The sequence below is a fragment of the Cyrtonyx montezumae genome, unplaced genomic scaffold (assembly GCF_038088225.1).
Source record: "Cyrtonyx montezumae isolate F1298 unplaced genomic scaffold, pur_monq_1.0 scaffold_3, whole genome shotgun sequence".
In the NCBI taxonomy this organism is placed as follows: domain Eukaryota; kingdom Metazoa; phylum Chordata; class Aves; order Galliformes; family Odontophoridae; genus Cyrtonyx; species Cyrtonyx montezumae.
The window spans coordinates 112,321,576-112,348,754 of record NW_027072034.1 but is presented as its reverse complement, the minus strand read 5'-3'; the positions used below and the strand labels follow the sequence as shown (position 1 = coordinate 112,348,754).

Genomic DNA, 27,179 nt, shown 5'->3' with positions numbered 1-27,179 from the left:
CAATTAGGCAGCTGTCAATAGCAGCTAAGCCCTTTGCTTTTCACCTAAACAGGATGATTAAGAACAGTTCAGCTGAGTTCCCTGGAGCTAGGGCAGAGACAGTGAAGGTTCCCCATTCTACACTGATTCCACAGATTCCTGTCAGATATCAGAAGTGCCACTTAAAGCCTCACTTTTGCCAGCTGCACTTGCCTGCCCATAGAATGAGAGTGCAGCACAGTGCTGCCTATTGGCCAGGGTTCCATGCAAGAGTGCTGCTGATGCAAGTATGGGTTCTCAGACAGCAATCCCTTGCTTGGCTTCCAATGCTCCATACTTGTAGAGTCCAGTGATGTCCTCCAAGCCCCACAAGCCTCAGAGCCTGGAAGAAGACCCAGTGGGAAACCAGGAGAAATTAGTGTCCATTCAACCTACCCCTTTCTTCATTATATGTATTTGGTAAAAAGGGGCAGGCCACAACTCTCATATACCTGCATTTATATAAGCTTGCTTCAAGTGCCATGATAGATATGACTGGCAGGGGAAAAAGCCAGATTTAGCTAGGGCTTCTTTCTAAAAATAGGTAATCAATTTCAGCTCAAGCGTCTCAGGTTATAGGAAAAGAAAATGATTTTGCTTGGGCACATAATAAGCTTGTATAATCAGTTTTCCTGCATAAAAGCAACAAATCCAAGTGTTTAAAAGAAAAGCAATCTTATTAAAAGGGATAAAATGGAAACTCAAAATGAACAGTGGAAGGTCTGTTTACTGAAGTCACCAACAGAACCTGAAAGCATCCTGGTAAAGTAACCCACTCTCACACTTTGCCTGGAGTTGAGAGAGTCCCTTGTTCCTCTGTAAGGAAATGTCCCTAAACCTCTTTTTGTTGCTCTAAAACGCAGTGATTCCACCTCTGATACTGGATGGCTGCTGTAGCAGCTCTAGCCCAAGAAACCTTGGCTTGCTCTCCTTACACTGCCTCCTCAACATTTCACATCCTCAGGGGAAGGAGTCAATGGGAAACAAAATCTCAAGACAACCCTCAGAAAATAAAATTAAAAAAATTTTTCTCCTTCATAGGTCTTCTGTTCTATCAGTATCAACAACACAGGTAATTCCTAATGCTGAAAACATTGTTCTCTACTAGTGATTAATGATGTTTTAAATACCTTCCAGGGTAAGACAGAATTGCACTTCAGTCCCAGTGCCCAAGAATGAAATCCACTGAAGTCAATTCATTTGCATCCTGTTTGTTGGGATCTCCAGCCACTCTGGGAAGCTCTGGATCTTTCTTTAATCCCATTATAGTCAGGATCATCAGTAAGTACTCCATTCCTTTAGGAATACTGGGTTTATCTCAGAAGAGATGTAGCTCTGAATTTAAGTTTTATTTCATTGAAAGCTTTACAATATAGTGAATTTATAGTCGGGTGAAGATTTTGATCAGAACCCTCGCACTGACTTCTTACAATTGTTACCATTTCTTTAGTGAGCCATTTTAAATCATTTTCAGTGAAGATATCAAAGATTAGAATCATTCAGCATAGTACAGGATAGGCAGAAATCAGAGGGGTAAATAAAAATGATTGGCTGGAGAACAGAAAATCTTTAATAGTGATATCCTGCAGAATCACTTGTTTCTCAATTACAGGGATGCATAAACCTAAACTAGGAAATATCATTTACTGCAGGCAAAACAAGAAGGCAGAAGAATCATATAACTGCATATGAGTTGGAAGGGACCTTTAAAAGGTCATCTGGTCCAAATCCCGTGGAATGAATAGGGACACCTACAGCTCAATCAGGGTACTCACAGCCCCTCCAGCCTGACCTTGGATATCTCCAGGGTCAGGGCATCCACCACCTCTCTGGGCAACCTGTCCTAGTGCCTTACCACCCTTATTGTAAAAAAATCTTTTTTCTTATATCCAATCTAAATCTCCTCTCCTTTAGTTTGAAATCATTTCCCCCTGACCTATCAGGAACCTTGGATGCAATTGGTCTCTTCAATTTCAAATTGCTATAGTATGGTTATCTGTATTTCAAGTGCATTACCTGTTTATAGATGACTGAAACAGCACTTAAATAGCTATTTTGGTAAACAGTTTAACTAAGCCAGAGAATAACCATTTTTTTGTAAGCTCTTTCCTGACAGATAAAACATTGGCTCACAGCTGCCACCCAATGATAAGTCCTGGTAAAATCACTGAAATACATTGCAAAGTGCTTACTGAGACTGTACAGCAGAGACTTAATTTCTCACTGTATAAAAAAAGGCAATGAAAAGCCATTTCCCTTTCCACTTCTTTTCCACTCCTCTTCCCCAACATCTGCATAGCCCACCATTTACTGCCCTACCCGTAATGAGGTCTTTTCCTTAACTAATTTGATTTGTTAACTTGTTAACTTTGCTTTTCTTTCCCTTCTGTATTCATCTTCGACTGATCATCAAGTTGAATTGGTTCAAAATGTTGGCAGGTAAGTAAGCAAGAAAGAATGAATAGCTGAGAGATGAATGAGTAGAAGGGAGGCTTTCAGCTGTGGTGAGAGCTTTATTTCTTGCCTACTTTCATCTGCGGTGCTATTTGGAGATCCCAGAACTGGCTTTATATATGCATGTTTGGGTACCCAAAGCAGTCCAGTCATTATGGAGTGCCACATAGCAGTGTTCCTAGCCAAGTTTTGGGCAGAATTATTCTGTTCAGCACTCAGAAACTTCAAGCATTGATTGATTCCAGGAGCTGAGCTGTCTCCTTGAAAGCCATCTCAGTTATCTCGGCAGCTTTCGATGTGTCACCCATCACAAAGTGTTTGCCCCCGTCTGTGCTGTCATTTGGTGAAGCAGAGGAGATGAATGGGGATTGTCATGTGTGTGTTCATGTGGCATCAAACAGCTGCCACCCATTCAAGTCCGTTTACATCAACTATTTTGTATCATTTAACTGCTTATAAAGACATTATTTGAAATTATAGGAAGCATGCAAAATGACTTTGCTGCTCTTTGCTGCAGAAGGCAAACAACACAGTTTGTGACAGCATTTAACAGTAAACCAAGACCTTCCAGTCTGTTTTCCTTCTGAGTCTCTTCATTAGCCTTTCAAGGGTAGCAAAGTGTATTTTCTCCAAGCTGTACAGTAATTCCGCAGTCTGTCTGCTCAGCCATTAGGAAGAGAGCTGTAAATCAGTATGCTGATTCAGCCCACATGTTATGTCTTGTGTGTGTATTAGCTAACCATACCCTGAACTGCCTACTTTCAGTATGCCAAACAATATTGGTATATTTCTATTTATGTTTACTGGAGTAGGATTTGCCTGTGGCACTGTTTCAGAAGATGGTATTTATTATGTACCTGTTATCAGTGACAGATGAACCCAGAACAGGGTGTTCCTAAGAGCAGTTTTGCACTTGATGCCATGAGGCCTCCCCTCAGCCCCCATTGATCTGAACAAACCAAGGGACCTCAGCTGCCCCTCATGCATCTTGCCCTCCAGACTCTTCATCAGCTCTGTAGACCTTCTTTGGATGCTCTCTAATAGTTTTATATCCTTCTTATATTGGTGCCAAAAAACTGCATGCAGTATTTGAGATAAAGCTGTGCCGGCGCAAAGCAGAGCAGTTCATCCTTCACTGTTTTTATGCAGTCAGCATATTGTTACCTAATCCCAACCAACAAAGGGGAGAATAAAAATCCTAATTCTGCCCCCAAACAGTATGTATAATTTAGTGGAGCAGCAGTCTTTTGAAACTGTGTAAGCTTGGGACCGGAGGGGAAGACTCAGCACATCAATTTTTCCAGACATGAATCACCGCACTGCACTGATACACCTTATGGAGCTGGAAGGACCAGCCCTGCAGTAAGGACCAACAGGAACCTCAAAACATCCTGCAGGTCTGGCAGCATTCAAGCCTCTTGGTGATCCTAGATTATTGTTCAGATACACTTTCTGAACTTCAGATTGTGCAGAATGTGGTAGATTCATAGTCTGGTGATGGTGCTTCTCTGGGAGACTGGGAAAGGGTTTGCAGGGATGAGTACAGTTTCTGAGAGCTTCAGTAGGGGTCAATTCACACTGTGGATTCAGGGAGGGTGACATTCAAAAGTCCTGCTCATTTCCACCCATCATCCTCTCATGCCACTCAGTGGGATTCTTGGCCCTGCATCATTGGTCCTATTCCATCTTATGTGTTTATATGGCTTCCTTTCACTACCACATCCTTCTACCCTTGGAAAGGGCATGTACTTCACACCTAAGTCAGGCCCACTTTACCAGTGACCATCAAATATGTGTATATATATATATATATTTGCATTTGCATTCAGATTTATCTCAAATTTCTCTCTCAAAGACACTCTAACTGAGAGGGAAGAAGAGCAACAGAAACAAATCTGTAGTTGACAACTATTAAGCAATGGGTTGGTGCTCTGCATGGAAGTTTATTAGATAGCTGAGGAAGAAATCACCTGGTGAATGCAGTTCATCTTCTAGGGCTTGACATTTTTCTTCCCATATTTCTCTTCCATTGTTTTCTGCAGGTTAAGATTTAGGGCATTTTTCTCATGCCACTTTCCTGAAAAACAGAAAATGATTGTTCAGTTGCAACCTCCCTTCTAATGCTGTTATCCCTCAGGGATTTTTCTAGTTGCAGAAATTCTCTCTTGTGAAAATGCCAATTTTTAGTCCCCACTCTTTGCCCAGATTCATCCATTACCCCTGGCAGAAGCAGCACCCTTCTCAGGAATTCAGCAACATACTTTTCCTGGCAGATTCCATACCTATCTCATCAGTCCTCCTTCCATGCCAGTTCTTGGGATCCCTGGTTGCCTTCTGAAATACATCAGGGGTGTAGGAATCTTTCATCAAGCTTCTGCATTCCAGTGGGCCTCCTACAAGGAACAGCAAATGAGGAAATGCATGCAGATATCACCCTAATGCAGTCCTGGAATTGAAGCAGAGGAGCAACACTGGCAGTTTCAAGGGCATGGGAAAAGTCATGTGTTGACTGCAATACCTTTGACCAGATGTGTGGCTCGGTGCTGAATAATAGCTTCATCACCACCCAGGAGGGAGCTTATGTGTACCAATGTATCTGCTTTTCATTCTTAAGGATGAGACATGTATAGAGGGTACAGCAAGGGTATCACCTTTATTTGTATCCCATTGCACTTACTTTATTCAAGTGCCCACCTGATCTCCCCTTGAGTCTCCTTGTCCAAGTGAGTAACTTCCTACTTAACATTATAGCTCCACAAAAATCACCACCTCACCACTCCAGGTCTTCCTGAGCTCCTCTTCTGCCATAACACTTACAATTAGCTCCTAACCGTGACTTCTCTATTTACTGCCTCTTGACTTCTGGCCAGTTGGGGTGCATTATTTTCATTCTCTTCTCCTTAGTTTCCTTTTAATTGTACCCTCTCCTTGATAATAATAATTTTGAGCTTCCTGGGACAAGATGTTCTTCTTTACTATGTGACAAAGCCCAGGACAATGCAATACCTAACAGAGGTTTGAGAAAACATTTCAAAGGCCCATATCTCTAAATATCTTGAAGATAAATAATGCTAGTATTGAAAATTGAGGTAATCTGAGACAAGAGATGACAGAGCACATTGAATTCCAGATGGTGTTCATTTAGCTCTGAACAGGGAGAACTGGGATCATGATACAGCTTCACTTTTCGTACCTTGGAAATTAAAGGGGAGAGGAGAGGAGAAGAGAGGAGAAAAGTATGTAGAAAGGGAGGCTCCAGCTTTCATTTCTTGGGAAAGGAGTGACTGTGGATCAAAGAAGTAAAAGGAAATGTGGGTCACCTGCAGTCAGACCTCTATCCAAACCAATGCAGCTGCTCTGAGCCCAGGCACAATACAGACAGAATTAGCTTGAAGGTCAGGCATAGGTACCAGCATCCCTTACCTTGGAAGATATTTGACCTCAGGTTAAAACCCAGCTCGTTGTAATCAGTAAATGGCTCCAGCTTTTTTTTTTTAGCATCTCATCACAGTTGCTGAGTCTTTTCTGTCCTATGATGATGGCTGCCATACACAGAGATAGTCGCTCCTGAAAACACAAACAGCAAGGAACTCTCAGCACTCCCTACATGTAGCAGACTCCTAGCGTTTCCATCCCTATATAAGCCTATGAGCTACAACTAATCCCTGGGACTTGAGTCTGCCCTTGAGTTTCCTTCAGGAGTTTCTGTATGCACTGTAATTGCATGAGACATCTGGGAATGGCAAAATGGGTGCAAATCAGAAAGGGACAAGGATGTTGGGCTCTGGACCTTGTCTGAGTGCCACCCTGTTTTGCCTTGCTGAGCTACTATTCTGCCTGACTACAGGAACCTTACAAATGAAAGGGTGACGGAAAAACAAAATGAAAGAAAAACAAAAAAACAGAGAGGTGAAAGGCTGCCTGTGGAGCGTGTCACTGTCCCCTACTCTGAAGCCCCAAACCATCCCTCTCTGTCTTCTAGAAACTGCTAATACCCCACTCTACAGCATAAAACATCCTTCAGTATGCCATAAAGGAGACATAAAACACATCTTTCCTCAGTACCTCTTCATTGTTGGTAAGTTTATCTGCACTGGCAAATTCACTTTTGCTGTTGCTATGGGTCGAACTGTTTTTCTTCTCTAGAGGTACCTTCCACTCTGCTTTCATATCTGGTGCTAATGATGATATGGACCCACAGGCACTCCTGCAGGTTTTCTTGTTTTTTTCACAGCTGGTTTTGGTGGTCTTCCACAGAGATCCAGGCATTTTAGAACCTGGGGCTTGCTGCTGGCCTGATACTAGCTCTTTGCCATTTGACATAGATTTGGAGCTCTCTGCCTCTCTCTCCCTGGATGCTGCAGACAGACGGGAAACATTGTTCCTGCTTCTTGGCTCAAGCCTTGCCCTTGGGTCTTTGGTGGCAGAAGTACCTCCTCCTTCCTCTTCAAGTCTTCTTGAATGATGATTCTGCATGTAAGGAGTTTTGGCTTGGAGATGCTGTTTACTCTGTCTTTTAGTCTGAATACACTCTACAGAAGGAGATATCTTGGATTTAATACATGTGGAGTTCTTTGTCGTTCCCTGAGCTGCTTGGGTCTTGGAGATCTTGCAAGAAGCTCTGCTGGAAGTCTTTTGAGATGTTCTCTGTCTGTTATGACCTAAGTCTGCTGGAAGATGCTTCTTTTTCCCTTCCTTAGTTTTCACTTAAAGACAAAAAGCATAGTTCAATGAATTTGATACTGTCTGGATGATTGATAGGGGGTAACTTAAATGGAGCTGGAAAAAAAAAAACAGGTAGGTCACTGTGTTACTGACAGACAACAAAAGAAAAATTGAACTCTCAAAGAGAGAAAGAAAGCAGAAAAGAATAACAAAAGTAGCTTTGTGTCAAATTTCATGCTTAATCAGAAGGTGCCTGAGGAGTCTTTGATGCACGAACAGGCACAGAAATATGCAAGTAAAAATCCTGAGGTCAGACATGCACACAAAGCTCTGTATTTTCTCTGTATTTTTGACTTAGTTTATTCTCAAGCAACGGACAGTAGTCTATTTCATTCAAGTGAAACATGTGACAGGTTAGAGCTGAAGCCATGCTCCATGATGGTGAACATGTTGTTTGTGAGTCTGCTGGCAATACAAGAGCGACCTGAATCAGACAGGGATATACTTCTGCACTTTTCAAATGAGCTAGGGTATGTCATATATACTTAGTTTCTGCTCTTGAGGCTCTTTTTTGGAATACAGACACCAGCTGAGGGGGAAGGAAACCCTCTGCTTCGAAGTTAGCTCATGGGAACAAACAGGGCTGATCTGAGCCACCAGTTTCTTCCACACTGCTCCAGTAATTTGAAGTAGTGTCTGGTACAACACTGGGATCCTGAAATTGAAGCTGCTCTTTAACTCAGACTCCAAGTGTAAATGCTGCATGCTGTGTAAATGTGATAAGAGAAATAACTTCTTCCACAAATAGAAATAGGCCTTGATATGCAAAGAAGAAGTTAGTCTTGACTCACGTGGCAGCATTTGCTTCTTTTCTGTACTGTTTCTAAAGAGCTAAATATTTAAACATGCACAGGAATCTGTTTCTAAATAAACTGTGTTAATTCCCTCCTCCTACTTAAAACAAAATCACATTTGTTATTATTAATGTATTCAGTGGAAAGTATGTTCCAGTTCACTGTTGTAGAAATTCCTCCCCTCCCCATTTCATTGCCCCTCTTTCAATGAAGCAGGACTTTTGTACAGAGGCAATGTTCACATTTCTCAAACCCCACTCATTGATAACCTTCCCCAGTTCATGCTGGACAAAATGATGCTGAAGTTCTGCTATTGCCCTTGCTTTCCTTACTTGTAATTGCATTTGAAGTTATTGCTATTGTTAATTGTTCATTTTACTTTTGAGCCAGAAAGTCCAAAGTCAAAGTACCATTCTGAGACTCCTAAATCTTAATAAGAAGAAGGTCCCTAACATAATTTTACTATACTTCTGGATAACAGACACCACAGAACTATGTCTACTTACTACTTTGCTAAACCAATTATTTGAGGGACAATATGCATGACATACCAGAAAATACAATTGTTGAACAAACAGCTAAAAATGATTAAACTTGATACTTCTTTCTGGAAAACAAAAGAGGGTTTCTTTGACTTCCTTAACATCTAACCATGGAGGAAATAACAGGCATACAAACCAGCATGCCATTCACACCTGGCCATCAGATGTGATTTAAGCACAACCCCATTTGCCCTCCAGATCCGGCTGGGCCTCTAAAATATGAGGATATTTCATTGACTTTCCAGACCTGGGAAGTTCCATAGGTGTTACAATGTAATGGGATCATTTCCCTCCTTTTATTTTTTTGTTTGTTTCCCCATTATAGAAAAGACCTAAGACTTAACAAGGGGCAGAGCCTGTTCCACAGCTATCTCTTGCCTGGTCCATGGTCCTTGATGTGGTGTCAAAGTGATTCTTAGAAGCAGACAGGTCCTGCTGATGTCCACGGTATGGAGGTGGGCTGAAGGCTGAAAGGCAGCAACAGTTGCTACGGAACAACCCTTCCTCCATCTATGAGCTGTAGTCACCATGGGAACCAGAAGAACCATGGCATTGATGAGCAGTGTCCTTGCTGATCAACAAACAAAACCAAAAACAAGCAAACAAACAAAAAAATACAGCGTAGGAAAGAGAGTAGAAGATTCATGTCTGTGTCCTTGAGTCTTCATCGTTATGTATAGGATTTCTTGGAGTCTTTCATCAGGCAATCCTGATAATCAACAAGACTTTATTTCAGTAGATCTGGATCTTATACCATTTCTAGACAGTTCATGTGAGCTCAGTGATCCCCTCAGAGAGGCAGGGAAAGGTGCCCACCGTTTTCCACACTGGAAAAGGGAGTTGGTTGGCTGACAAACAGCCTCACATCCAGTCAGTAACGGAATCAAGCCTGGACCTCCTGTATTCAGCACCCAGAGCTGTAATTTAGTCCCAGAGTTTTCACCTGTTCCACTACATCATGGACTTGCATTCTTATAAGGCCACAAGAAATTCTGGAAGCCTCAAGAGAAGAGTGCAACTCTCCCTCATGCTGAAAAGCTGCTCTGCCCACCCAGCACAAAGAAATCAGGGGCAAGAAAATTATTAGAGACGTTCATAAGTGCATTATCTTAGAAGTAGATTTTATTTCATTGTGAGAAACTGCAAGATGTGATAGAAAACCACTAATCATTCTGAGAAAAATTGGCAAAATATAAATCAGCATGATTTTTTCCCCCCCTTTTTCTACCTCCTCCCTTTTTTGTACCCTGGGCCACAGACAGCTGCTAGATCTCATCACTCAAGGAATGACACTTCCTCTAGCCCTTGCTGCGCTTCACCTCAGTGACCTTGTACTGAGGTGGGGCACGGTGGAACCATTCGGACCAGGAGCCATCATAAACAGCCACATCAGGTTTGCCACACAGGTAGGCTGCCAAGGCAATGTGACATGCCGTGACACCTTTGCGGCACGTGGCAGTCAGTGGCTTTGAGAGATCCACTTTCTTCTCGAGGAACATCTGCTGAATCTCCTCAATACTCTTCTCATGGCCTGTTTCTGATAGGAATGTTGAGAAGGGCATGTTCACAGCACCAGGGATATGACCAGATTCCAGTCCTGCAAGAGCAAGCGAGAAGAAAAAAATATGAGCAGGGAGACATTAATGTAGGTGATGAAGGACGCCTACAGAAGAGACACTAAAGAGACATCACTGCAGATACTCCCCAAGATGCTCAGATCCTTCACGTGACAATGAAGATGCAAAACAGTAGAGGGCTAAAAAGAGGACAAATGTTTTTTAACTTAGCTAAAGTTACTTAGAAAATTGTTTCCCCCCTGAAAGCAATAGGAGGTAGGAATCTGAAAGCTTTGGCAGTCCTAGATATGACAAGAATCAAAGAGCCACCAGTAAGGGAACTGCTGAGTCACAACCTGAACCACTGACTGAGCAGCCTGGAAAAAAGACCTGGTCAGCCCTGGAAGCACTGGTGAAGGCAATTCTTAGACCTCATTTAAGGGCTGACTGCCACTGAAAAAGGATCTCCTTTGGAGATCCCTCCTTTTTGGAGTTCTTTCCTGTGAACCCAGATCCTCAGAGGCAGGAGAGCATTCCTTTTCTTTTTCTAACATCTCCTCTTTTGTGCTGGTTCCTTCCCTGTTGCACCACTGCAGGGAAGTTCCTAGCAAAGGATCTGGTCAATCTAGCAAATGATCTAAGAGAGACATAGGAGTAAGAATTCAGATTTTTATATCACTTCTTATCCACTTTGTGGATGAAACCAGTCTGAGTTCTGTTTCTCTACTGGTATAGCTAACCAATACAGTTAAGTTGAAACTTACATCTCAAGAACAAGTTCTCTAGAGAAAAGCATGTGTGAAAATACAACGGATGAGATTTTCATCACATCCTTGAAACTCTCACTACAGGTCTAATTGAGGTCTATTATATTCAACTCAAGTTTTTCCATCAACTTTGAGAGGCTTTAGATCAAGCCTTGTCAAAGCAGAAAACATTAAACATTACCTTGAATGGCTCCTTGCTAGGTTTGACTTTATAACAAGATAGCCCTGGGAAAGCTTCAGAAATGGTAGTCTTTCATTTATAGCTCTCGACTTCCCTAAGGCATTAGAGCAGCTGATCTCAGGAGATAGGGACAGACTGAGGAAGGAAATCTTTGCTGTAGCCAAAAGATTTAAGTAATATTTGGCCAGAAACTGGCACTGCTGTAATGATGCTGCAGTTCTATCACTCATACAAAATGATGTCATGACATGACAGGACATGCCACAAGGAAACAGGATTATAAGGTTGTGTAAGAGGGGATTTTTGCTCAGCTGGGCAAAAGTAGGAGCCTATATACAAAGCCATTCCTAGACAGCAAAATTTCTTGTTGTTCAACATGGACCCTCATTGTCTTTGTTCTACCAACACAGAAGAGTCTGTGAACCACAGAACTGCAGCCTCATACCATCCTAGGGCACTGGGGAAGTATTCTAAGGTCAAGAAATCCTGCGGTCTGAACCAGAGTGGCCAGCCCTTGCTCAAAGAAACTTGCTGGGTCACTAATTGGTTCTCAGCTGTTCCAGGTCTAATGGCCATGACTGCCCACAATACATAGGTTTTTCACCCTAATTCTGGAGTCTGCAGTCTTATATTCACTGTTCTTAAACAAATATTTAGTTAGGGGCAGAGCAGATCTGAAAAGTCTCATTTTAGAGTATTTTGGCTTTCATCTGTAGAGAAAGTCAAAAGTTTGTCAGAAAGACCAGTGCTTGTGTTCTGCAAGTGGACGTTGGGGAATTCTGTAGAAACAGCATTTACTCCTGTGTGTGGGCGCTCAGCTGACAAACTAGCTGACACTGCACCACCACAGCTCCTTGGACTGCTGAAGAAGTGCTCTTGAGTGGCTGAGGAAGTTTTATCATCTCCCTCTCTTCTAGCTCCCTCACCTGGGCAACAAACAGTACTTGTGTTACTTGCCCTCTTCTCACACTGAGATAATAACTGTCCCCTTATATGTCCAAGGTATCAGTGAGGTTCAAATGGATCAAATCTACTTTGAGGGTACCTCTGATAGCTGGAAGAAAGGATCAAACATTACATCCATGCATAAGTGTTTCCTTTTCTCTGACTTTGCAGATCAATTCTGTTGTCAAAGAAATTGAGCCCTCAGTTGGACTGCAAATTTACCAAGGTGTTTTATTCAATTCTGCCTTCACTTCAAATATGTTTTATTAAAAAGTTTTTTGAAACCATTAGTTTACTGATGTTATTAGATCAACAGATGCATAGACTATGCTGTACCTCCTAGCCTAAGTAAAAATGCAAGCTTTGCTAGTGTTTTTCTCCTGTAGAACCATGTTCTGATGTGATCTACTTATTAAATGTCTCATTAAGTTTCAATGTCACATAACTGATTTTCTACTTCTCTTGGGGAGAGAAATTATCTGCCTCACAGATTTAAGCACATGGATTTCTTTTGGTTATATACTCTACTTAAAAATGATTATTTCTGCCTCTTTCCCCTTCCTGTTGCTACCTCTCATGCTCATCTATAATAGATGATATCCTCAGAAAAAAAACCAAACACTGAATCAGAATACTATCCATGTACAAAAAAATAAAAAGACATCCAGAAAACTAAAAAATCCAGTAGCACAGCCTCAGTATAATTCTGAAGCTGTACACAATCTTTCACCCAGAACCCCTGCTAACTGCATAGCAACCTTATTTACTCTCTCTCTCCTTGTTTTCTTTTTATTCACTTTGCTCCAGCAGTTTTTGTTGTTTTAATTTCCTTTGCCAAGTCTCTCTCACTCAGCTTGGCTTCTGGCAATTCTTCCTCACACTTTGTAACCTGCAATATGTTATCTTCTTCACTGTTTAATCCCCTTTTCCACATCTGTTAGGTTCTTTGCTTAAACCTCTCTTTTTTATTGGCTATTTATCTAGCTAAGAGTACAGTTCCTTCTCTACAGACTTACCCTTTGCGACAAAACCTCCAAATGGAATTTCTTAAGGGCAAAAAGATAAAAGCTGTGCCTTGTCCACATTTAACTCCCGGAGTAACAGAGTACAAATAGCTGTTCCCTCCAAAATCCCTCTGTTGCCTCCGTTTTTCTCTCTCTTTCATTCAAACCATATGTTTTCAAATGAACCATTCTATTCTACATTCTATTAATGACTTCATCTGACCTATCTTGAACTCACTGGAAGGAAAACTTTCAGTTCAGTCCTGGCCTGATACATCCTCACAGCCAGATCAATAAGCCTTTGCCACCAGTGTCAAAACACTGTGCATGTACTTGGCCACAAGAGTTGACTTGAAGAACTGGCACGATGCTCATTGTGGCATCTGATGTTTGTCAATCTGGTCATAAGATGGACACCTTTGACTGTAAGCTCTTGTGGGATGAAACAGACTTTGAAAGCCTCAATCTTCATGTTGTGCCTCAAGTATTACTCCATGGGCAAAGCAGAGTCAGTGTGCTTTACACTACAGACTGCATTTGGAGAAGAGAGGGATCTCATTCTTCCTGCCACTGAACATTCAAGTCAAGCAAAAACTTTGTTTGGGAGATCTGAGAGCTTGGAAAATGAATAGAACCCAAAGAATAGTGTATGTGTATGGGAGACAAGAACACAAGTACCTCCAGCAACACAGCACCATGTAGGGACACTTAACCACTCTGATTAGCTGTACATGCACACTATGTACAAACATCAGAGCTTCATTTTCATTCCAAGTAGTATTTGTATTTAAGACCTATGAGATCCAGCTTAAAGGCACATCATTTATCTTTCTCCACCCTGGCAACCTGTGTAAACCTCTACCAGCAACTAAAAATGAAGCATGTATTATGGCTTATTTCAAATATTAGAGACCTAAGTACTAGCAAGGTAACAGTTATATAAAAACAAAATGGGGGTAGATGATTCCTACCACAAGGAGCTGAAAAAATTAAGCAGACAAAAGAGTCAGCTGAAATTAGCCTCTTCTGGAGATGGAGTTCATGAAACAGAAGAGATTAATGGACTTAATTAGGAAGTCAAGAGCTGAGGCAATAATTAAACTGAAATCACCTGAGAACACATTAAGTTCCTTAACCTCAAGACCATTCTTCTTTTCTAAATTGCAGGCTACGTTTCTCCTCCCTGATTGAATGACCCCTGTAATTAATCAGCATTGATTTCAAATTACCCTTTTAGGTGTACGCGCTACCTTCTACCTACCACTGGCTGTAGCACAGCTATTGGCTAGCTTGGCTCAGAAAGCTGTTGAGCTCTTGCAGAATGAGCAGCTGCAGATGGAGTGCTTACCCTGCTGGATCTGCTGTGGGAAGCAGAACTGGACTACCACAAATAAACTGTTTCATGCTGACTCACTTCAAAGGAAAAATCTGTTTCCAAGATGCTGTCAGAGGCTGCAGTATTTGTCACCTGGTGACAACTCCCACTTTGGGAAAGAGAATATGAAATCCATCACCTCCATCAGCAAGGGGTGCTTTATTCATGTTTTGAGGTTAAAATTCCACCTTCACTTTGATGGACTGTAGTAGACAAGAAAACAGAATAAGCAATAAGCCTAACTGCCCTCTCCCTGCAACAGCCTCCTCTGTCACTCCTATTATTCCTACCTTTCACAGTGCCTAGCACAGGTCAAGCATGTTTGGGGTTCACCACAGACACTTAGGACCTATAAGAAAGAAGTAGACTCCTTAGCAGGGTCTCTTGCAATGTGACAAAGGGAAATGTTTTCAAGCTAAAAGAGGAGAGATTTAGACTGGATACAAGGAAGCAAGTTTTCTACAGCAAGGGTAGTGAAACACTGGAACAGGTTTCCGGAGAGGTGGTGGATTCCCTGTCCGCAGATATCCAAAGTCAGGCTGGAGGGGATCTGAGCACCCTAAGTGAGGTGTACACGTCCCCGTTTGTTACAAAGGAGTTGGACTAGACGGCCTTTAAGAGTTCCTTCCAACTCAAATGATTATTATGTGTTCACAGCCATTACAGACAAACAGTTCTGAGGTTTGGTTGTGGGAATTCATTTCAGGATGAGACCCTCTGAGCTTAGGACACAATGTCCCACTCAATGGCTGCAAAGCATCACACACAATGAAACTCTGAAAGTCCATGTGCAATGCAGAAGCACAGCACAGCCATCAGACCACGCAAGACTGTTACACATCCTCCCCTTTGGAGCAGACTGTAATTCCGACCAAACCACTCCTGCTGAGTTTTTCCTTTTGATTGTAAAATTCCCACTTTTAAAACCATTTTAGTGATTCTGATTTTAGGGGAAGTTGTTTTGTGGTATACCAAGGCTTAAGTTATGCAGTACAAGCCTCCTTTAGGAACCAACTCAAATTTCATTCCAGGCACACTGCTGCACCAGCTTTCCCCACTGCACAGTATTTCTTCCACCTCTGTTGCTTGCATGTCCAGTGATTGAGGTAACAACATCAATTTTAATTCCTGTTATTTGCATTGAAAAAGAAACAGGATGATAGCTTTAACAGAATACCCCAAGTAGGAAGGGATCTATAAGGATCATACAGTCCAACTCTTGCCTGCATGTCCGGGATGTGTTAGGAGCTTTCCCTTCTTGCTAGATTTATGGCTGAGAGCAGAAGCACCACGATCAGGACCAGAAGTTATTTGTTGGGAATTTGAGCAAAAAGGAAAATGTCTCTTGGGTTACAGCGCTGCCTGAAACAACTTGGGCTTTTGCTAGGGCATTCATTAATGTGAGAAGTGCCTGGATTAATACTGATTAGTTTGTGTGCATCTGTTAGTACAAGATTAAGCCCTACAGAAACCCCTGGAAGCTCTCATCTCCCATTCTGCTTCATCCCATGTGCATTCTTACTATCTCCTGCAGGGTGAGGGAAGAGAGATTCTGTATGCAGCTGACTGCAGACTTCTGGGTGCTTTCCATTCCCTTTTGTGCTATTTTCTCCTGCTGCTTTACAACGAATTACAAAAAAAAAGCATCCAATGAGAATGCTGGAATCCAAGTGCTCAAATGCACATCCCTTAAGGTAAATCCATGAGTTGGGTTGAGGCGTGCCTGCCGGCTGGGAGAATCTGTTCCACCACCAATGCTCACCCTGCTACTACACAGGGAGCAGTCGCCGTTCCCTCTACTTTACCTTGGTCCAGCTCAGTGCCCTGAAACCGGCCAGCAGGGCGAGAATCCACCACCTGGAACTGCTTCGACCCAATGTTTTCCATCATCTCCTCGAAGGTCTTCAGCAGGGTCTTGTCCAGCTTGGCCTTAAAGACTGCTGGCGTGGGCTGGCTGAGCTCTGCCGTCACGGGGTGGCCCTCCTTCACCCAGTTCTTGAAGCCACCATTCAGCACGGAGACCTCACGGTGCCCAAAGGCCCGGAACATCCACCAAGCGCGGGGGGCATAGAAAGTGCCCAGCTTGTCACCATCATACACCACTACATGGGTGTCGTTGCCGACCCCCAGGCGCCCCACGTAGTCGGCGAAGTGGGCCTCGCTCGGCAGCATGAAATCATACGGGGAGGCCTTATCCCTGCACTCCTCGATGTCGAAAAAGGACGCGCCGGGGATGTGCCTCTCCCTGAACTCCTGCCGGGCGTTGCGCTCTTGAGGGGGGTACCAGGAGGCATCCAGCACCCGCAGCCTGGCCCCGACCCTGCCGGCCCGCACGGCCTCGGACAACCACTTGGCGCTGACCAACGCCTGCACCGCCATCACGGAGCACTGAGGCACGACGAGGCGCCCGCAGTGGGCCGGGCCGCGGGCGGGTCGGGGCTGCACCTCCCCCTGGAGCTGCCCTAGAGCGGCCCAGGGCCCTCCCAGCCTCGCAGTCCCTTTGCATTGAGGGGAGGGACAGCCGAGCCGGGGCCCACCCCTCCGCTCGCGCATACACGCACAAAATGGCGGTACGGGGGCGGGGGGTGGGAGGGTTTTGGTTCCCGCCCCTTGAAGCGACGGAGGCCACTGGTGTCGGGGAGCTGCTCGGCAGAGGCCCGGCGCGGAGGTACAGGGCCTTGTGACTTCACTTGTGCTCGGGGTGGTGGGTGTCAGGGAGATGGGTGCTGCGGGATAAGCCTCCCTCGTTACGGGACCCGTCTCCTCAGGGTCATAGGGCTGCCTTACTCCGTGTGCTGTTCTCAGTGCTGGGTGCGAAGGGCCGTGGGCATAGCTACCCTGCTTGGTGCAAGGTTTAGGTTGAGCTCTGTGTGACTCTTTATTCTGAGGGCTGGAACATTGAGCTAGGAGAGGTTCAGGTTTGCTGTTAAGAAAGATTTATGCTTAGAAAGAGTGGTGCTGCAGTGGCACAGGGTGCCCAGAGAGGTGGTGGAGTCACCGTCCCTGGCGGTGTTCAGGAACCATGTGTGTGTGGCACTGGGGACATGGTCAGTGGGGATGGGCTGGCAATTGGGCTAGCTGATCTTAGTGGTCTTTTTCAACCTCAGTGATTCAGTGATTGCAAACTTCTCACTGTAGGCTTAGCTAGCATCTCAGTGCATACACAAGGCTTTGGTACTTAAATACTTCTTTGGCTTGCTTTTTGTGAGGCTGGCCTTTTATTTGCAGCTTTCTTGCTTTTGCAGACAGGTTTCTCAGGTAGCCTCAGCCAGGATTTGGAAGCAATGTCGCAACAACTCCTCTACCGTGCTCTGGTCTCTGCCAAGTGGCTTTCAGAAGCCATCAAGTCCAAGCAAACTGGACAGGCCTTGAAGGTTGTGGATGCATCCTGGTATTTGCCGAAGATGAAGCGTGACCCAAAGCAGGAATTTGAGGAGCGCCATATCCCTGGTGCAGTTTTCTTTGACATTGACCATTGCAGTGATCGTACTTCACCTTACGATCACATGATGCCTAAGGCCAATGAGTTTGCTGAGTATGTGGGGAAGCTGGGTGTGGGAAATGACTCCCATGTTGTGGTGTACGACGGCAGCGACCAAGGTCTCTTCTCAGCACCACGAGTGTGGTGGATGTTCCGGGTCTTTGGACATGAGGCAGTTTCTCTTCTAGATGGTGGCCTGAAGAACTGGCTACGAGAGGGATTTCCTCTGAGCTCTGGGAAAACCCAGGTAGCTCCCACTGAGTTCCATGCCACCTTGGACAAGAGCATGGTGAAAACCTACGAAGACATCGTAGATAACTTGGATTCCCATCGCTTCCAAGTTGTGGATGCACGTGTTGAAGGACGGTTCCGAGGAATAGAGCCAGAGCCCCGAGATGGTAATGTGCCTGCATAGATAATGGCATAGTAAGCCAGGGTAGTAAGGGAACTTAAGGTGTTCTAAGTTTGGCTCTTGTAGAGGTAGGGATGGGAAATAAGGTTCTTCTTTATGGGATGGTACTTGAAACTATGTATTCACTTGTTCTTTTTGCCCTTGGACTGGCTGCTGGTCTTTGAAACTCAGGAGTGGGAGAGCTGTTTTTTTGTTTTGTTTTTCTTGAAGGGCTGGGATGAGGAAAGCAGTTCTCATACACCTCAAAGAGGTGTATTAATTTCTCCATGTACTGGTGCTCCTATTCTATTGGAAGAGCCTGTGGAAGTGCTTCATTGAGAGACTGTAGCGTGGGTTGCTCTGATGGATGGAAGATGTGGTGGGAATTGAGAGGAAGAGCAGAACTTTAACAAAAATTAATGTTATGCTTTTTATTTAAACAAAATACATTAAGCAGTAAATGCTTCTTGTGAAATAGAGGGTGAATTTTGCAGTAGAATTCTCTCAAACAGTAGAAGTTAATTTCTTTGTGTACTGCTTTTTTTTCCAGGAATTGAGCCTGGTCATATCCCTGGCTCCCTGAACATCCCCTTCACCAGTTTTCTCACAGAGTCTGGGTTAGAGAAGACCCCAGAGCAGATCAGAAGCCTGTTCCAAGAGAAGAAAGTGGACCTCTCAAAGCCTGTGGTAGCTACGTGTGGCTCTGGGGTCACTGCCTGTCATGTGGCTCTGGGGGCATACCTCTGTGGCAAACCAGATGTTGCTGTGTACGATGGGGCCTGGGTGGAATGGTACATGAGAGCACAGCCTGAAAATATTATTTCTGAGGGGAAGGGGAAGACTGTGTAATGAGCTGCTTCATCTCTTAGTCATACAGATAATCTGCCTTGAAACAGGATTTGGGAAAACTGAGTTTGTATGTTCCTGGTTAAGTGTCATGAGGTGAAGGTGTTGGGGAACGTGTATGGACACGTGGTGCTTTGGCACTTTCGCCTTCCCCAGTCCTTTAGGAACATAAAGATAACCTGGGCAGCCTGCTCTAGGTGACCATGCATGAGCAGGTGGGTTGACCAAGATGATCTCCAGAGCTCTCTTCCAACCTCAAACATAATGTGATTCTGTGACCTCTTTACAGTTTCATATGTAAAGGAGAGAGTGCTGGTGGCAGTGTGGGAATGTAACTGAGTCAAGCCAAGCTTATGACTCAAGGCATTCACCATGTTTAGTCACAAGATGGTCATATTTGTATAACTGTGCCTCATGGTCTTACTCTCTGCCTCTGTTCGAGAAGCCAGCCATACATATCAGGGCTGTTTTGGGTGAAAAGCTGAGGGAAAAAACAAAACTTTTAAAGGAGGAAATGTGGCTTCTAAGTTGGCATTCATTGAGGTTAGAGACTTAGTTTACATTTCTTCTTGTATTTGGACTCTTAACTGCAATGTATATGCTTAGCCAATTTTGTACCCCCATGGTTCAAAATCCCTTCCCCCCCTGCCCAAAAACAAACAAACAAAAAAACCAACACAAAACAAAACCTGGAATTTAAAAAAGAGCAAATAAACATTTGTTTCAAGGTCTTTCTGCTGAATGGAGCTTATCTAAGTGTTGCTTGGCTGAATTCTTTCCAGGGAATTGTCTAGGTTATTCACATGAGATGTTTCCCTCTTCAGTGATCTCTTATTCTCAAGGAGTTCTTTGGACCTGGAAAGATAATGGTATGCCTTCTCTCTTGGGTCTTTTTGCCATCTCCCTCCTTACAGTCCTTGCTTTTTTGTTTTTAAACTCCATGTTAGTCAGTCTTAGTTCTGTTCCTTAAAGACTGAATGTCAGTTCACGTAGTGAAAATTGGACTGTACGGGTGTCACATCCTGTCAGTGGGAACAACCTGAAGGGGAGGGAAAAGAGTGACCACATTTACTCATTTCAATGAGTGTTCCCATTCTTTCCACAAGGCTTACCATGTAACCTTAAAAACCTTAGTGCAACTCTAACCTACAGCAGAATAGTTCAAAATGGCAAGATTCTTTTTTTACCCCATAACCATTGCCTTATTTTTGAGAGTTGAAATCTCCTTAGGTATCCCTGCCAATGTTCAACAGTTTGCTTTACCTAGGATTTTCTCCCTTAAAAAAAAAAATTAAAAAGCCTGCAGCAATTGTGTCTCACTGGTAACTGAGGTTCTGTTCTTGAGTGTGCAGCAACACGTGCCTGTTGATATCAGAGATGATGTGGTCGTGCTCTCCAGTGAATGCTTATAGTCACAGACTTGCAGAGTCCCTACCAAGGCACTAAATCCAGCAGCTGGACACAGCTCCATTGGAGAAAGGTTATTGTCTGCATCTGCTTTGACTTATGTTCCCTGGCTTACACGGACATGAGCTCCATTTTTGTGGATTTCCTATAAAGTTTAGAATTTTGCTATTCAGATGATTTCTTCCCTTTTCCTATCCATCCATACATGCATTCTGACTCTTTTCCACCACGCTCCCCACCCTCCACCCTCTCCCCAACTTCCAGTGGCTGGAAACATTAAAGTTCCTTAGTTGCATTTCCTCCAGCAGCTTAGCTCCTTAGGGTCTTGGGGCTGACACTGCAGCAAGTGTTGAATATACAGAGTGCACAGGAGTCTGAAACGAGTGACCTTTAAGGGGGCAGAGCAAGACACAGATCTGAATGATCTAATAAAGCTTTATCTTCGCCAGCTTCCATTTAGCTCTTTGGGATTGAACTTCCTCAAAGAGCTTGTTTTTGCAGGTTGCATCTTGAAAATTGTGAAGGCTTACCATTCTGGATCAGCTTCTGATCTAACTGGCTGTTTAATTTTATTCTTCCTGCTGGGGAAAGATTTTCTTCTCTACCTCTTTATGGATCTCTCCACCCATCTAATTGCTGTGTTTGCAAAGGCTGGTAGCAACAGTTTGCCTTAATCCAAGTGGGGTAATTTTCTAGCAACTGTTTCCTGAAGTAGAAAGGGAGGAACTGGTCCACATATCATGTAAGACATCTGATGCTTTTTCTAACTGATGGCACTTGAAAAAGGCTTCTTAAGCTGAAGTGTGGTATTGAGATAAAAATGGAAGGATAAGCACTGGTGTGGATCAGCTGATAGGTTTTAAACTCTCTGTGGATGGGCCTTCCAATGTGAGCAACAAGAACCCTGCTTTTTAAGACACCTTAAATATATTTGGACAGAGAGTGTTGTCTAATATGTAATGCTATAACAGGTCTTGGCCTCTGACATCTCTTCAGGATTTTTAGCTTTTTGCTCCGCCAGCCAAGCTTATGTGTGGTAGGTCATGAAGGTTTACTTTCTGGGTGTGGTGGATTTTGTGTGTCACATTTTGTCAATATGTACAAACAGGCAGACAGGAGTGCTGTGCCTGCCATACTTCTCCATGAAAATTTGTTTCTTAGTGAGAATGGATGCATTCTTTCAGTATTCATCATTCACAATAGATGCAGGGGGCTAGCTTTGTCTTTTGTCCTTTCCAAGTATCCGGCACACTGCTGTGCTGCCCTTGTTTCTTTTTGGGACAGAGCAGTCCTTGGTGTTAGTGGGAATCTGCTTCCTCTTGATCCTGATTTCTTTCCTCTATAATGTGTCTGGCAGAAGTTTCTGGTGCAGCTCTGCAAGTCACCCAGAGATGACAAAATGAAATATTTCCTTCTCCCCATGCTCTGTGTTTCGATTGCGTGACTCTATGGCACCCAGCAGGGCCCTTCCCCTCTCTGGTAAGTGTGCCAAGATTTGCAGAACTAAACTGCTCTTTTCCCTGCTGCCTTTAGAATTACAAAATTTTCTCAGCAGTTTTTCTGCTTCCCAGCTTTCAGCAAATCTTTTACCAAGCACTTAGCTTAGCTTTGATTTCCCCTCTCAGGAGGAATGGAAAACTTCTTCCCCACACCAAGATATTTTGTGTTTCTGTTACATCACATACCGAAAATCTGTCCCAGACAGTCTTCTGATGTTCTCCCTCCCTTTAGCTGAGATCTGTTCTCACACTGCAAAGAACTAGGAACATTGAGACAAAGTTTTCAAAGCCTGGAGACTATAAAAGCCTATTTTGAGCCATAACAGATGCTACTGGACATATGGAACAGCTGAAGGGACTTGCACCAGGACTAAAAATGTTCTGCAGATCTTTATGTCTCTGACTCAGTGGGTGGGTTTCCTATGGAACTGGAAACAGGGATGGAGAGAAGTGGAGGTGAGTGCAAATCATCAATGTTTATAACTCTTCTCTAGAAAATTTACTATTGGGAAAGAGGAATAGCATATTTTGGGTAAGATAGTGTTCCTGGTGGATGAGAAGTAGCCTAAAAATCAACCCTGATATGGGGAGAGGGTCATATTGACCTGTGGCTAACTTCAGGCTTGGGTTTTTCCAGCTTTACATAAGTTTGAGAATTTGAGGTCAATGTGTAAACTTTTTTATTGGTATTTTTTACTGTCTGTAATGCTTTTACAGACCAGCTTTGGACTTACAAACAAGCAATCTGGTCAAGGAAAAACTGTGCCTCTTTCAGAGCACAGATCAGCCTTGGGAGTTTGAATATCCCCAACCCTGCAGGGATGAGACCATGGTGATTATGGCTTGGATCTGCTCTGCACCTGGCAGCGTAGCGGTGTGTGCACTCTGTGGAGCAGTAGTAAAGGAAAGGAAGAGGAAGCACTGCAGCTGCCTGGTAAGTCCACTTGTGGATCTAAATTTAGTGGGAAAGGAAAATCATAGAATCACAGAATCATTAAGTGTGGAAAAGACCACTAACATCACCCGGTCCAACTATCAGCCCATCCCCACCATGCCCACTGACCACGTCCTCAGTGCCACATCCACACGGTTCTGGAACACCTCCAGGGATGGAGACTTCACTTCCCTGGGCAGCCTGTGCCACTGCAGCACCACTCTAAATTTTTCTTAATATCCAATCTGAACCTCTCCTGTCACAACTTAAGGCCGTTCCCTCTCATCCTATTACTATTATCTTGGAGAAGACGCCAGCCTCCATCTTGCTATAAGTTTCTTTCAGATCATGAGAGTGATAAGCTGAGTCTTTCCAGACTGAACAATCCCAGCTTCCCTCAACTGCTCCCCATAAGAGTTGTGCTTCAGACCCTACCCAGCTTCGTTGCCTTTCTCTGGACACACTTCAGGGCCTCAATATCTTTCTTGTAGTGAATGGCTAAAAACTGAATGCAGTATTTGAGATGCAGCCTCACCAGTGCCAAATACAGAGGGACAATCACCTCCCTGCTCCTGCTCGCTGTGCTATTTCTGGTACAAGTCATGATGACATTTGTCTTCTTGGCCACCTGGGCACACTGCTGGCTTGTATTCAGATGTCTGTTAACTAGTAACCCCAGATCCTTTACCTCAACAAGCATTCTGTCACATATGGAGGTTCTCCTCAACTTCTAGGACCATTACTGTGTCCCTCACGTGCACCTCCAGCTCCATTTCATCACACATTTGCAACACAGCTCCACCTTTAATAGGGATTAAGCATGAACAGTTCTCTAATGACAGTCCTACAGTTTTATGTTCCTCACCTGTTTTCTTTACCCCTGCTACCCTCTTCCCTACCTGCTTCTGTGCAATCCTACTGCATGGTTTCACGGTTAACTTCCCTGTGGGCCATTTGTTCCCCCACAAACTTTCCCAAATCCCAAAGCAGCACCACTGTCTCTTCCCACTAATGACCACTGCATGAGGAATGGTAATCACTCTTACCTGCATTGCTCAAAAGAACTGGAGAAAGATCAGCTCTCCTGCATGCCATGGGACTTTCTTCTTATTGGTCCAACATGCCTGCCTCATCTGGCAGTCAAACTGAGCTCTGCTAGTTACAAGTGAACTGCCTTCCTCCCGCCACCATGTCCCATGTAGGATTTTTCCTTTGCCCAGTTTGCTGTGGGTTTAATTGCAAACATCAGTGTTACTTGCCCTCCCCCTAAGAGAAGAGAGGAGATGGTTTCTTCTCCAGTGCCTCATGCCACAGTGTGTTCATTATTAAATGATGTGTTTGCAGACTGCCTGATTGGTGACACTGCCTATGCTGACACATGGTGATTCCTTTTCCTACTGATGCTCCAAAGCTCAACAGTTCCTAAGAGCAGCTTTGCAGATTCAGTGATGCATCACATACCATGTGCTTGGCTGGACTTTTCGGGCTGTGATGTATGTCTGCATGCAGTGTCTGCAGCTTTCTGCAGCTTTTCACAGCAAGCCTGCTGTCTGCTGCTTAGTTTACCCCTTCCCATTGTCCTTGTTCAGGCCCTCTACCTATCTATACAGTGGCTGCCCAGCTTTCCCTGCCCCTGTTCTGTCTGTGCAACTGGTCCCTGTGATCAGCTTTGTATTCACTGGGTCTGTATGACATTGCATAGTGATGTTGCTCTCTATAAGCTCCTGACTGCTGCTGTCTCTGTGCAAATGCTTTGTATGCAGTTATCATCAAAGCAGGAAGAACAGCCATTTATTATTTGAATTTATTTCTCTTCTGTCCTATTGCTTAATTTTAATGGACCTTAATAAGGGCAGCTCAGGATTGTGTCTGGTGATGATGTGCAAATCAGGCTCTTATTTAGCCCACCCCAGCTACTCATTATAGCATTTCAATTGTTAACTCACCCTCGACTTTCTTCTTTCTAAAAGAGATTTTCACTTACTACAGGAAACTCCCTCGCCTGAGGGAGTTCCAGTAAAGCTCATGCTGTATAATGCAGAAAACAAGGGATGAGGTTGATGTACCTTGACCTCTGTTTGTAGTTACATGTTACTACTTCTAGTTGAACTACTTGCCTTTCACCCCATTGCCCTAGAGTGAGCAAGTGTTGGCTACAGATGAAGAATAGCACTGATGGAAGAGGGTGTGCTCTGAACACAGACCATCCCTGCCCCATGAGCAACATTGGCATGGGAGAGATTGTAGAGGAAGGCATCAAAAACAAGGGATTGGACCTAAAATGGAGAAAGAGACCGAGGGGCTGTGAAACAGGTTTGGATGAAAGGGAGGCGAGTTAAACCCTTGACAGAAAAAGGAACAAAACAAAGGCAGGGCAGATTTCTTTGAGGTGAAGATAAGGGGCAGTAGGCTGCCACCTTCAACCGCTGCAGTCATATCAGGCAGTCACAGTTCTCTGTCTCTGCTGCAACTGTTGCCAGAGCTGACAGGATCTCATACTCCTAACACACCAGAGTGTAATGCAGAGCTCTCGGATATGCCATGACTCGACTCAGAGCTGGAGGTAGGAAGTTAACAATCTCACAGCACAGAGCTGTGTTGTACTGTGTGATGCTTCAGCTCAGGCTGGTGATGGTCTGAGCATCCTTGATGTCTTCTGCTGCTCAATGGAGAGTGACCCGGGGGCTGGGGACTAATTTAGTAATGGACCTGCTCCATGCAAATAGGAAAAAAAAAAAACTTCTCCCTATTAACGGTCACTATAGAGCTGGCAAGCTTTTGATATAAATTAAAGGAAATCCAAAGTTATTTGAATTTACACTCTGCAGCAGCTGAATTGTTCCTGTGCTTAAGTTAGCTATAGGTCAGCAATTTCAAAACCTTTTCATTGTTACCCTCTCTTCCTCCCAATCCCCTTTGCATTCCTGCACAGAAGGAGCAAAGTACACATCTTTGTCAAGAGAATTCTGGGTAATTTGGGGGAAGGGTGATGCTACACTCATGTTCTGTGATGTTAAAAGGGAGTGATTTTTAAGCAAAGAGAGAGTGAAGAAAAGATAAGAAATGTGAGTAAAACATGATCTTTGTCTTTTTTCCACTCTCTTCCCCCTGGTAACCCCCACCTCAAAAGACCCATGATCTAGGTGAAAGAACAAAGTGTCTGCAGGGCACAGTGGTGTCTCTGCAGTGCTGCATTGCCATGACTAGTGGCATGATTAGTTTGCAACATGATTAGTTTGCAACAAAGGAGGAGCCACAGTATTGCTTTAGGTGAAGGAAGACTTTGGGCCACATTCAGGTGAAACATCAGCCTTTCTTTTCCATCCCCAGCGTGCTTCACCTTCTTCACCTTCTTTCACCTGGCAGGCAGGTTGTGTTTAGGTAGGAGAGGGGAAAGCAGTGCTGCTGGAGAAAGAACTTATTCAGGTCATGTATGTGCCAAGAAGTGCATTTGAACGGAGTCCCGTGGGTAAGAGCTGCTGAGCTCCATGCTTAACTTGGCAGGAGAAGTGGCAGAGGCAGGGCTGTGCTCAGCAAGGACCAGTTGAGTTGGCACACTGGTATTCAGCATGTGGTATGCCTGGGGAAGAGGTAAAGATCCACGCAGAGCAGGGTTAAATTCTGAGCTCTCTGCAGGCAAGACAGCATCAGAGCTGGGAAATAGCCAGTGGTCTCTGTCTGGAATGGTTTGTGGCGGTAGGACCATACTGGGGGGGGTGGGGGGAACATTTGCTGAATCAGCGACTCTTCTAAGTCAGAAGAAAAATTGTTCCTGCCCCCCTGCCAGCACTTCATCCAGATCCAAGATACTGTTCTCAGAAGAGTCCCTACATATGTTAGCAAGAAGACAACTGTCTGCACATTTTGCAGCAAGAGCTGTGTGGCAACTGATGCAGCACTGTGCTGTGAGCCTGGGGTAATGTATCTCCTGAAGGGAAAGCTGCGGAGTGCAGTGCTGACCGGCTTAATCTGCTGACTGCCAGAGATCAGTTCTTTTTTCTGACTCCAGAGAAGCTTGCCTGCAAGATCCACAGCTCAAAGCAAGCAAATGACTAGCTGTAGAGTCAGGGTTATGTATTACAGCATCCCCTTTTGCCAGGACAGCAAGCTGGGAAAACTACAGTTCCCAGCACCCCTTCTGTGCACGTTCCTGCAAACTACAGTTCCCAGAACCTTTTCCTGAGCCAGGGAGGGTGTTCATGGAAGCAAACACTGAGGAATTTTGCATAACAGTCCATACTCTCAAAGTGCTGGCCAGCC

General features: G+C 44.2%; 3 protein-coding genes across 3 annotated transcripts; 1 reads left to right on the top strand and 2 right to left on the bottom strand.

The window, feature by feature from the left end:
- Positions 1–4,463: 4,463 nt before the first annotated feature.
- Positions 4,464–7,179, bottom strand: CIMIP4 (ciliary microtubule inner protein 4; the record flags this gene model as incomplete). Its single annotated transcript, XM_065741312.1, is given in 5 exon segments — positions 4,464–4,549; positions 4,755–4,865; positions 5,896–5,965; positions 5,968–6,039; positions 6,538–7,179. Coding segments are annotated over 5 exon segments (981 nt in total), but the record flags the coding sequence as incomplete, so codon positions are not given.
- A 2,570-nt stretch (positions 7,180–9,749) lies between these two features.
- Positions 9,750–16,776, bottom strand: LOC136052712 (thiosulfate sulfurtransferase). The gene is made up of 2 exons (XM_065743026.1): positions 16,167–16,776; positions 9,750–10,130 (listed from the first exon to the last, which is right to left on the bottom strand). The coding sequence occupies exons 1-2, from the start codon at positions 16,738–16,740 to the stop codon at positions 9,832–9,834; spliced, it is 873 nt and encodes a 290-aa protein (XP_065599098.1). The 5' UTR covers positions 16,741–16,776; the 3' UTR covers positions 9,750–9,831.
- Positions 16,777–16,937: 161 nt separating this feature from the next.
- LOC136052711 (3-mercaptopyruvate sulfurtransferase-like) lies at positions 16,938–19,724 on the top strand. The gene is made up of 3 exons (XM_065743025.1): positions 16,938–17,029; positions 17,607–18,240; positions 18,784–19,724. The coding sequence occupies exons 2-3, from the start codon at positions 17,646–17,648 to the stop codon at positions 19,080–19,082; spliced, it is 894 nt and encodes a 297-aa protein (XP_065599097.1). The 5' UTR covers positions 16,938–17,029; positions 17,607–17,645; the 3' UTR covers positions 19,083–19,724.
- The last annotated feature ends 7,455 nt before the right edge of the window (positions 19,725–27,179 follow it).

Excerpts from the sequence above, each read along its gene's own strand:
- LOC136052712 (XM_065743026.1), bottom strand. The coding sequence starts at position 16,740 with ATGGCGGTGCAGGCGTTGGTCAGCGCCAAGTGGTTGTCCGAGGCCGTG. Across the intron at positions 10,131-16,166 it reads GGGCACTGAGCTGGACCAAG|GACTGGAATCTGGTCATATC; the intron begins GTAAAGTAGAGG and ends TTGCTCTTGCAG.
- LOC136052711 (XM_065743025.1), top strand. The coding sequence starts at position 17,646 with ATGTCGCAACAACTCCTCTACCGTGCTCTGGTCTCTGCCAAGTGGCTT. Across the intron at positions 18,241-18,783 it reads AGAGCCAGAGCCCCGAGATG|GAATTGAGCCTGGTCATATC; the intron begins GTAATGTGCCTG and ends TTTTTTTTCCAG.